General features: G+C 37.5%; 1 protein-coding gene across 1 annotated transcript in view; it reads left to right on the top strand.

Annotated features, from left to right (window-relative positions):
• CWC27 (CWC27 spliceosome associated protein homolog) overlaps nt 1-12039 on the top strand; it is a 124044-nt gene that overhangs the window by 11336 nt on the left and 100669 nt on the right. Inside the window, 2 exon segments of the mRNA XM_019470253.1 lie at nt 2536-2569; nt 6566-6771. Coding sequence (XP_019325798.1) covers nt 2536-2569; nt 6566-6771 — 240 coding nt within the window.

Genomic DNA, 12039 nt, shown 5'->3' with positions numbered 1-12039 from the left:
CCAAAATCTAAACAACATATTAAAAATTAGGTGAATCACAAATCTGTATGCTTGCATAAAAATGGTCTCTGTTTTCTTCTCTATTTCTTTTTAATACTTCTTAACTTCAGATTTTTTTTTTAACCACTGTTGAGTATTGAGCTGAGACAATTCCATGAAAATGTACCAGCTCTAAGAATTTGCTCACAAATCTGTATGCTTGCATAAAAATGGTCTCTGTTTTCTTCTCTATTTCTTTTTAATACTTCTTAACTTCAGATTTTTTTTTTAACCACTGTTGAGTATTGAGCTGAGACAATTCCATGAAAATGTACCAGCTCTAAGAATTTGCTTATCATAGATTGGGTTGGAAGGGACCTCTAAAGGTCATCTAGTCCAACCCCCCATTCAACAGCAGGGACAATCTTCAACTAGATCAGGTTGCTCAGAGCCCCGTCCAACCTGACCTGAATGTTTTCAGGGATGGGGCATCCACCACCTCTCTGGGCAACCTGTGCCAGTGTTTCACCACCCTCAGCATAAAAAATTTATTCCTTATATCTAGTCTGAATCTACCCCCCTTTAGTTTAAAACCATTACCCCCCCTGTCCTATGGCTACAGGCCCTACTAAAAGTCTGTCCCCATCTTTCTTGTAAGCCCCGTTTAAGTATTGAAAGGCCGCAATAAGGTCTCCCCGGAGCCTTCTCCACACTGAACAACCCCAAGTCTCTCATCCTTTCTTCATAGGAGAGGTGTTCCATCCCCCTGATCATTTTCGTGGCCCTCTTCTGGACCCTAGAAGGGCAGAATCACCTCCCTCGACCTGCTGGTCACGCTTCTTTTGATGCAGCCCAGGATACGGTTGGCTTTCTGGGCTACGAGCGCACATTGCTGGCTCATGTTGTTTTGCATCCACCAGTATCCTCAAGTCCTCCTCCACAGGGCTGCTCTCAATCCATTCATCCCCCAGTATGTATGGATATTAGGGATCACCCCAACCTGGGTGCAGGACCTTGCATTTGAGCTTGTGAACCTCCTTTTTTTGCTGAGGGTGCACTCGATCCCACTGTGTCATTGATGAAGATATTAAATGGTACTAGTCCCAGTCCAGACCCCTGAGGGACACATCATGATTGATGATGGTCCGCTGAGAGCTCCTTGTTCTCTGTGTGGGACTCCTTTTCCTCACGTGCATAGCTTTACTTTTATCTACTTCAAATTTCGTCTATCATTTTATTGTCTCATTATTCGGGTCCATCTGCAGTTCTTCAATCTGCTCTTGGCTTTACTATCCTGAGTAACTTAGTATTATCAAAAAACCTCAGTGATCTAGCTGTTTGCCTGCTTTGTTACTGAGCTCACTGAACAGCTCAAGCCCCAACAGAGACTACTGTGGATACACACTAGTGATCTCCATTGCAAGAAATGATTCTTTGCTTCTAACTTTTGTTTCCTGTCTTTTAACCATCTATTTATTCATGCGTGGACTTTCCCATCACCCCAGGACTACTTAGTTTCTTTAAAAACCTTTCGTTAGAGATTCTATGTAAGTCCAAATATATCAAAGAGATCATCCACAACCACGTGTAACCCCTTCAAAACACTCCCAGAGGTTGGTAAGGCAGTTACCTTTATAGCCATGTCACAAATCCCAAGTAGGTCATTTTACCTCTTCCGGTGGCTTCTACTTGTTCAGGACAGACATCAGAATTACAGACCTGGATGCATTCTAAATATTTTCTTTAATACTTATAAATGTGTGTTTGGGGTTTTTTTTATTATAATCTTCTATTAAGAAATACTTCTGCAGAGAGTTTTCTGGATTAATTTTTTTAATGAAATTAACGTCATTGATTCCAACAAATCTACGGTTTCTTTGACCTTGATTCTTATTGATGGCTTAGAGCGCACCTCAAAGCCTTGACTTTGGGGACTCCCTTAATATTTCTCGCTTTGTTTCTCTAACATAAATTCTTTTTTAAATTGTGGGATGGAAAAATCTTCAAGGGTCTTTATTATTAGTTTGTGACAATTGACAGTGGATATACTCAAATAGATTCCTTTTTATCCACTAAACCGTAGCTGTATAACAAATGAAAATTTTGATGTTAAGCTTAATTATCAGTATAGTGCATGTTGAACATGCCTATATAAAGAAGGCTTTCCAAAATATAGACTTTGCAATGAAATGCTAAAAATTGTTTGATATACAAGATCAAAAATGTCCATCTTAAGTGAGTTTTGTTGTTTTTTTTCTTTTAACTGTATACATTAGTGTTTTGTCTGGATAGCTCAAGGTATGGTTAGAATTTATCCATTGTATGTCTGTGGTTTTATCCTGTGTTTTTAAACACTTCTGATTAGAAAGGATTATGACAGTCAAATGATGGAAAATACTATTAATTGATACTTTTAAGATGAATGTGACGATGATATAAATGACTAGGTTGACTAAAATTTCCAGTAGCTAACCAAACAAATTTTTTTATTTAAGAACTGTATTTTAAATCTCCTCTGGTACTTCAAAGTAGTTATGATTATTTTTCTTCTTCTAGTGAAGCAGCGAGTGAAGAAAGGGATTTGAGTGAGGTAAGTAACTTTTTTTTTTTACAAATAAGTCTTTGAATTTTACTGTGTGTGAATTACATTTTCTTAGGGGAACAAATGCTACTTTAGAGGTTTTTGAAAACTAGCTCGAGTCAGATTTCCAGCAAAAGGCTGGAGGCCCTTTTAGAGATCTAAGGTTTGGCCATTGTGAACATTCACAGCAGGATAGAGTTACTACTGCATGCTACCTACTGCATTTTATAAAAACTGCATACCAGATATTTTGGTCAGTAGATTAGGTGTATGGGAGGCTATGTACCACAGAGTGATAAACCATTAATAAAAGCCCTGAAATTGCTTCTAAAAAAAAAAAAAAAGGTTAAAATTAAGTTTGTCATGAATAGTGATGTAACTCCAACATCTGAGGGGAAATTTGTGTATGAGTGAGAGTCCTGTTGGAAAGATTTCTTCGAGGAAACAAAATTTCAGTGAATATTTATCACTTAAATTGTATCTATGAAGACTGTCATCTCTGAAAGACGGGAAATCTGAATAACCAAGCAGTAACATTCAACGAAACAGAGGCTGTTTTAATTACAAGGAGATTGTCATACATGGTGCAGAGTAAAGTTGCTAGCTGAAGTATGTCTTTGCCTCCAGCCATAGGTCATTACCGCTTTGAGTTGCTGTTGAGACAAGGATGTAATATTTGACTAGGAATGTAATCTCCCATTCCCCAGAGTGAATCCTGAAAAGTACTGTTTTCTGTATCTACCCACCATGCACAGGTACTACACAGTTAGTTGATGCATTGTAGAAGTGAAGGAAAGACCCAATCTATCCCATTCTTGTGCCTAAAAAAGAAGAAAACAGTCTGCTTCCACCCTGTTTTCCTGGGTTTTTTTCCACAAAGCATAGTATAAGTTCAGGTTCTTGGACTCTTCTCCTTTGTAATTCCTGCTGTGCAGGCGTATTTAAGTGTTAGAAGGGTTCTGAGAATAGTATTTAATTAATAAGTCTTCAGATGTCCAAATAGCCATTTAAGTGAACTAGATTTGGGGAATGTAGAACAGGGACATGTTAGGTATATTTATTTACATTTTTATTTTTCAGCCTAATTAATCTGAATGCTGTTAGAATAATGTCATGAAGTAGGAAATAGGAAGGCTTTTTTTTTTTTCCTGCAGGTGCTCTCCTTAGACTTCATTTCATTGAAAGATCTTAGCTAGAATCTAGCATTTCAGGCAGTTACCTGAGCCTTGTAAAGTGGTACTAGTATTTTATCATCTTTCTTGGATTTATATCAGTTAACACATCACAGGATCACTTTCGCATTTACATGACTGCAACAGTGGTAGTTTTATAGCCATCCTATGAGCAAATAATTCTTCCAGATCTCCCTACCTCCCCCAAATAACAAGTCCCTAGTGTGTCAGAGAAACTCTTGTTACTATTCCCTAAGCGCCTGACCTTGCTGTTCATGCTATTAAATATCATCCTGTTTCTCTTACTGCAGTCCTCAAGGTCATACATTTCATGCTTTGAGAGTCTCATCCTTTGTATTAACAGTACCTCATCACTATTTGTTAAACCTCTTTTTTCTGTGTCATTAATGAAAACATTATACGAAATACGTTCACAAGACTGAAATTTGTTTTCCCACCAGTGACATTCCTCCATTTCCCCTTTCTGCACAACTTGTTTTCTTCTCCCTGTTTGTCAGTTCGTTACTGAACAGTAAGTTTCATGTAGTACTATGCATAGATAAAGCTTGATATCCGCACCCCAATTCAATGATCTTCTCAAATGGCTAAATCATACTACATGCTGTAGCCGTTAGTCATTCTGACACAAAATCTCCAATTACATTTTTATTTCCAGAGCAAAGAGAAGAATAGGGCAACTCCACCCAGCTAACAGCAGCAGCAAAAACTAGTACAGCTTCCAGGCAGGCAGTTTTGCATTTCTGTGTTGCTAGGGGAACACCATCATCCAACTGAACAGCCGCTTCTCTCCTGAGTTGTCATGTAGCCCACTCTGGGTGGAAATGTGTTAAATCTAGTTGGTAATGAGACTTCAGAAAAATGAGAGTCTAAAAGATAGGAAATCAGATGGAGTTAATGAGACAGAAAAGGGACTGAAGGAGGAGACTGGGCAGGAGAAAAGAGTAGAGTTGCAGGAAGGAAGGCGTTGAGGAGGAAGGTTATATCCTATTTTGTCAGTGTTTTTCTAGAAGAAAACTGGTGAAATCCTGTGCAGAGTGAGGGGAATGGAAGGTTTGGGAAGTAGGGGATTCAGCTGAGTTGGACAAGTTGAACCATTTTGTCTCTCCCATTTTAAAATACCATCCGTGGAAGCCCCCTCCTGTTACTCAGACTTCTGTAATTTGTAATTAGCTTACTACTTAGCAACTGCAATTTGTCTCAAGTTGTCCATTTTTATTCTAGAAATTCTTCTATGCAACTCTCTGTGTTTCAGTGAAATGCTCTTACCTCAGCCCTAGCCAAATCTCCACCAGGAGTCTGTCTCTATCCTTGACAGTTAAACACCTTGAACACAGTCCTGTCATGTTCCTTTTCTGGATTCTGCCCCCTGCCATTGAGGTCTGTTGTCATCCCATCTCCCTGATAATTTATCAAGTAAGCAAATCCTTCAGAAAGTTTCATTATCTCCTCTGTCAAACAGTCACTTCCTGGGAAATTAAGTGAAATGCTGATCCTGTTCCACTTTTCTCTTTTCCCTATTTAAAAAGAACAGACAAAACCTCCACAACAACCTTTCAGTTATTTTATTGACAAAATATTCAGTTATTTTACTGTGCTGAATATGCACAGATTTTGTTTCTTATTCCTGACTGGTCTTCTCTTGTCTAAATCTAAAATCTAAGCATGGTAGTCTGAAGATTCCTAAACAATGACTCAAATAAAACATCTGAAATCCAGCTCTTGATTTTTCTCTTGTATTCCAAAAGTAGTGCCTCTTACTGTTTTTATTTTCCTCCCCTTTCTGCCTCCATGTTTATGGACATGGTCTTCATGCTACTCTTCCTTCTACCTGTTAGTCACACCCAGGACATGTACATTGTCTTTAGAGTGTTCCTCTCCAAGTGCTGACATCCCGGCAGTCTCCTTGATACAGTACAGTCCTCTGGAATATCATTTCTAAGTCTGTCCTTTCTCTCTGTGTGGTTAAAATTACAATCACGTAGCATCTTATGCTTTTTCTTTAGCTAATTAGCATCACTCCAAAATAAATATAAAAAGATGAGCCACCTAGTCTTTGAGCTGGCATCCTTCGATGAAGATTCATGCAGGCTTCCTTCTTCAAGGAAGGAAGTAGTCAAACTTAGATCCCTTGGTCTAGTCAAGCTTCTTCTTAATTGCTGAGAGGAATGACTTACTTCTCCCTCCAAATGTTTTTGAACCAAGGTGGCTTATCCCCTTTTGCTTTCCTCTGCTAGGCCTGGAAGCATAGTACCTCTGTAGCAAGTCAGCATGACTGATTCCACAGGTTTTCACAGCCTCTTTTGATCAATGTGGTATTTGTAAATTCCTTCACGGAGACTGATGGGCAAACCTCTTCCAACCCATTATGACTGTAGGAATGACCAATGACCCATGATGTGGTAGGAAGTTCTTAGTAAGGTTTTTTTTTGTGTTTCTTTTAGTGGAAAATGAAAGAAATGTTTTATGTATTGCCTTGATCAAATTTTGGATTCATGAACAATGACCAGACTAATACCACATTGCTATGAGGTCTTCTGCAGACCTGTAAGGGTTTACAGTCTAGAATGGACTGTTTTAGTTTTTTAAGCCATACAAAAAAGATTTAATGTGTGTATGAAAAAATATTTAATTATCATATTTTTAATTTTTCCCTCTGAAGCAAATAAGGAGATGTTTGCTTTGAAATGAAATATTTTTCTTTTTTTTTTTTTGTAAGGACTTATCTTTGTAAGAAAAACTTTCCATAATTCAACATTCTGAGTTAAAAAAAAAAAAGCTAAAGGAGAAGTTTTATCATTTTAAATCAATAAAGGAGGAAGAAGAACATGATGAAGATGCTGATAGTGTAGAAGGTGAAGCTGCTAGCAATGAGAGATTTCAAATAAAAGAACGCATTGCCAAGAAGTTGAAAATTGTTACTAGTGAAAATGCTAAACAGCAACTTCAAGAGGAAGAAACTAAGACAGTTTCAGTTAGATTTTCTGCCCAATTCCAGTTTTGCGGTTACTACATTGATAGGTTAGTATTACATTAAAATTATTCCCCCCTGCTCACCTCCAACTGTGGAAGATGAAATGGCCTATTGCTTTCTCATTTTTTAGTTTCATTTGGCAATTTGAGACAAAGTGTTAAGTTAAATTTTGTTACACTGAGCACTTGTATGGGAGTTTTATTTTTCCCTGTGAGTTATAAATTAAGAGTATTTATATGTGTTTATCATGCTTTACTCTGTCTTTCTACACAGTTCTAAGATTGAGTTTTGTAGCTTTATCTGTGATAACACATGGTGGTCATCCACCACTGAGACTTACAGAAAGTAAAGGCTTCCTAGTCATCCATTAAAGTCTGGTTTAACACAGTAGTCATTCTTACAGTGTACCAGTTTTTCAATAATGCAATTGATAGATCAGTTTTTAAATACCATCTAGGGCTGTTCTGAGAGGGTTGGAATATGTCTATGTTTAGTCGTGTAACACTGTATTCAAATTATTAAACTAGCTCTAGACAAATTGTTATGTTTCTGTAGCAATATTCTGCTCTTTACAGACATAAAAGCATGGGTTCCAGTCATGTATTATAGCTGTGCCAGCCTTCGTGAACATCTGTATTGATTAGCACTCAATTTTCAGTGAGTTAATTTGTTTTCTTGGAACCTTGTGTCTTGGCAGTCTTTCTTCCAGAGCTGGTTTGGGAATTTCTGCCTAATGATATTTATATTGCATAAAAACATTCATCATGTATGCAAGTGATGTGTAGTGGACCTGATGGCAAACTTACTAGGAATGATTGTCCAGTATTTCAATAAACGTGGGCTCCAGAAGTTACTGAACAATTAAGTCTTTGCAGTTATAAAGTTCAATGTGGAAATTTACTTATTCAGTGAAACTTACTGGGGGGTAAGGGGAGGAAGCATCAAAAAGATAATTTAGTTTTTGTACTCTAACTCTGCACAGTTGTCATAAATAACTGCCTGATGAAATTATTCAGGCTTTGCCTATACTAAATTCTGTGTATGTAGTGGCTGTCTTAGATTCTCTCCCACAACAGTTTCCTCTGAACTGAACCATTCCCCCTCTGTGTTTTGGGTTTTGGTTTGTTGGTTTGTTTGGTTTTTTCTTCCCCCTGTTTACCCTCACTGCAGATACGGTTTTTTATGTAATGGCCAAGGCATATTGCCAACACAGAAGAATCCAGGACAGTCTGTGACAAAAGAATACCTGGTAGTCAATATAAAAGCTTCACAAGTTCCATAGCAATTACCATCTCTGTTAATAACTGGGAAGTAAAGGCTTTGGGTCAAGACACAGGACGATACATTTGTTGTAATAATAATACACTTTAAGGTGTATTATATGTATTGAAACTTTGGTTGGAAACCAGAAGGAGTAACTGAAACAAAATCAGTTGTTTTACAGTCATCAGAAATTCACATATCTGACTTGCACCCCCTGCAGGTTATTCTGGCTTTATATGACTATATATACCTGCTAAAAATAAAAACAACTATATCTTATTGAACAAGGGGCTGTTGTCAGTTATGGTGGGCATTCAATCATTTTCTTAATTGTAAAACAAAACTAATTATTAAGAGAAAAGGGAAATCACACCCTGACATTTGCAACTTTGGTGGATATCGATCTGATTATTTTTACTGAAAGAATTTGGTATGATTTTAAAAACAAGATTAGTAAGTTTTGAGCATTCCAGATGAGGTAGAATTTTTTATTTTACTCTGTGTGGCCTATATATTTAGAAGCAGGCTGTGCTTTTAGAGTGGTAGGAGCACTTGCATTGTATTGGATAATCTTTTAATATTGGTATATTAAAATATACCAACTGTAAGTGTTGCTGTTTGTCTGCCTTTTTTGGAGCAGTGAAAAACCCAGTGACAACGTTGCCAAGAAAATATTTTTTATTTTCCACTTTAATAATTTTGAATAGCTCCAGAAAATAAAATATTCATGGGATTTAAGCAGGAAATTCAGTGTCCTTTTCTACGTCTTCTCCAGTATTGACTTGAATCTGAGAAGCACACCAGGTACAGTACAGGAGCCTTTGTAATTTGAGCAAAACTGAGTAGGTTCCAGTCAGTTCTTTTTCTGGCCCAGATGATGTTACTTCCAAAGTTCCTCGTAATTTTGTGTTTGCTGAAAAGAAGACCCAATGTACTTAATAGCTGGAGATAAATAAGATATCGTGCATTTTACATCAAAAATTCAACACAATAACATAAAAGGATATAGTAAACAAAATTTTTAATTTAAATGGGCATTAGTTTTTCCTGTCATAGGATTTTACTTTTAGTTAGAGGCAAGACAACTAACTTTCATGCTGTGGCAAACTTTATGTACTCAACAAGATTTGTGTGGTCAGATCTGTAAATTGATGTTAATCCATTTCTTTTGGAACCGTACGTAAATCTGATCTCTTTGTAGAACCATGTAGTGTTATGTACATATACATAAAACTATTTCATGAGCACTGGCTTTCTGTTTTTCATTCTTCTTTTCTCTCTATAAGAGCACCTAAATCACAGTATATGAAATTTAGTGTCATGTTTTTCATGGCTGTGCTGGATATAACTAGGTATTCTTTCAGAGGACATATACAAGACATCTTCTAAAAACCCATCCCCTGTTTTTCCTTACTGCCATCTTTGAAGTTGTGCTGTGTGGCTGCTTTGGAAATTGGTGGCTGTAATATCTCTGCTGTAGACAACTGGTCCACAGGAAGTATACTGAGATCAAGGAGGATGATGGGTAACTTGGATCCCAAAATCTGATTACTAGTCCTACGGTTGAGATCAATGCATAATCCCAGTGGTAAATTACATGAATATTTATCTTGTGTCTATTAAAATGGTTATATGTCAGTATGTGGAACAAGAGTACATGAGATAGTCTTCTGTCTCAAATCTTGCAGAAACATTGTGCTGAAGCAGTTTCCTGACTGCAGAAAGAAGTTCCTAGTTTTCAGTACTCTGCCTTCAGAGATTGATAAATCCTGCACCCTAATAATGTTTTTGATATTACCTATAATATTCCCCAATACAGAATAAGCATAAGCTTCTCAGAGTCAATGAACTGTTCCTGATCATGGAGATTGGACAAATACAGATTAGTGTTAAATAGCCAGTGGAGGTGAGGATTCAGAAATTTAGAAGTTCTCCAAGAAAAGCTTTTTCTGAAAAAGTACCTTCAAGTACATGGCAGCCAAATAACATCTTTAGAATAATAAAATGCATTGGACTCAGGTAGGTAGTAAGTACATACAATCTGCCCAACAACCTATCCACCAATCTGTTTAACTGTCTGTTGGGTTTACAGGGATGGCTGCTAGAAACAAATTTGCCTAAGGTATAATAGCAAGTTTGTAGCATGAAGGGAACATAAAGCTATAACATATCCTTAGGAATGCAATACTCTATGCCCAAGCTTGCATGATGTTTTATCACATTTTCAGAGACATTTGTGTAGGCATTCTGTAAGCTGCTGGCTCTGCATGTGGACCGTCAATGTGTTGTGTTTGTGGCTATTCCACTCTTTCAGGGTAGTAGCAGTAGTATTATAGCCAAATGGGTTATCTTAACTCAGAAGAGGGTTTTATTGGATGTGTTTTTAGCAGTTCGGACCCATAGCCTTGGGAGATACTGCTTAGTACCACAAGTAACATCAATTTCTAGACTTACTGTTTTCCAAATAATTGTCTGGCATGAAAATCAAAGGCATGGTATTGTTTGTTATAATTAAGGTGTTTAACTTTGAGGTCTGATGACATAAAGTAAGATAAACATTATCAAGTTTCACTGTCTGGAATAGTGACTTTTTTGTAAGTGTGCTGGAGATGTTTGATAATAGTCTCATGGGACTTCACCACCCACTGTAGTCCAAGTGTGTGTTGATCAGAGCAGGCAGAGATGTGGGAGGTGCAAATATCAAAAAGTTGGATCCACCATACATAGCTTGAAGGGTAATGTCTACTAACATATCAGAGGGCCAAGAAACATCTCGTATCTATTAGAATTGTTCATCTCATCAGATATTTAAATGTGCTAATAGAATAATTGAACTTCTAAAAATATTTTTGCAGAGTACTGTCTTTTAACATGCATGACTTTTTCTACAAATCTGTATTCATTTGTATTAGTCCTGTTTCTTTTAACAAAAATCCATTTGTGAAGTCATAAGTTTGCACATCTGTTTCAGAGAAACAATATGGAAACAATAGACACCATGAATTTAAGAAGGTACTGAAACCCAATACCACTTCTAAATGCAATCAAACTTGGAGTGCTCAAATGGTGATGTTAATTTTAGCCATTTCAGTATGCATTTGAACCTTTTGTGTATGTTTTAAAAAATAATTTGAGACCCTTTTCAATTTTGTATTAGATAGGAAACCTTGGGGAAAAAGAATTTCCCATTCATTCTGTCACGTTGTTAGAGAAATTCCACAGGTCTGTTGTTTTTTTATTCGAAAGCTTAAACCTAAACTTCAAAGTATAGAACAGCTGTTTACATGAAGGAATGTATACAGATAGAGAAGTGTTTGCCATCATTGCAATAGTAATCAAATTTATCAGCATTACATTGCATTTGTAAAATGGCAGTGGCTTGAGATGATCATCTGAAGGCTTCAGAGTAAACAGTCCTCTTCTAGTTTGGTAATTATAAATACTGGATTTACACTTGTTTTCATCCTGTAGGTGGAGCTCGGGTGCTACACATTTCTGGTTACCAGCTTTTAAAAATTTTCACTGCTGCTTCTTTGCAAGACATGCAGTGTGCAAGTAGAGTACAGGTGATTGTACAGTTATTCACTGTACAGTCAATAATTTCAGTTGAGTCCTTATAATGGATGTGCTATTAAATAGCAATATGCAATTGGTGTCCCGCAGGGGTCTGTATTGGGACTGGTACTGTTTAATATCTTCACCAATGACATAGACAGGGAATCGAGTTGCACCCTCAGCAAGTTTGCAGATGACACCAAGCTGAGTGGTGCAGTCGACATGCCAGAGGGACGGGATGCCATCCAGAGGGACCTGGACAAGCTCGAGAAGTGGGCCTGTGTGAACCTCATGAGGTTTAACATGAGCAAGTGCAAGGTCCTGCACCTGGGTCAGGGCAACCCCCGGTATCAATACAGGCTGGGGAATGAAGGAATTGAGAGCAGCCCTGCCAAGAGGGACTTGGAGGTACTGGGGGATGAAAAGCTGGACATGAGCCAGCAATGTGCGCTCGCAGCCCAGAAGGCCAATCGTATCCTGGGCTGCATCAAAAGCAG

This window comes from Aptenodytes forsteri, unplaced genomic scaffold, assembly GCF_000699145.1.
Source record: "Aptenodytes forsteri isolate BGI_AS27 unplaced genomic scaffold, ASM69914v1 Scaffold92, whole genome shotgun sequence".
Classification (NCBI taxonomy): domain Eukaryota; kingdom Metazoa; phylum Chordata; class Aves; order Sphenisciformes; family Spheniscidae; genus Aptenodytes; species Aptenodytes forsteri.
Note: the sequence above shows the minus strand (reverse complement) of the source record. Positions and strands in the feature narration are given on the sequence as shown.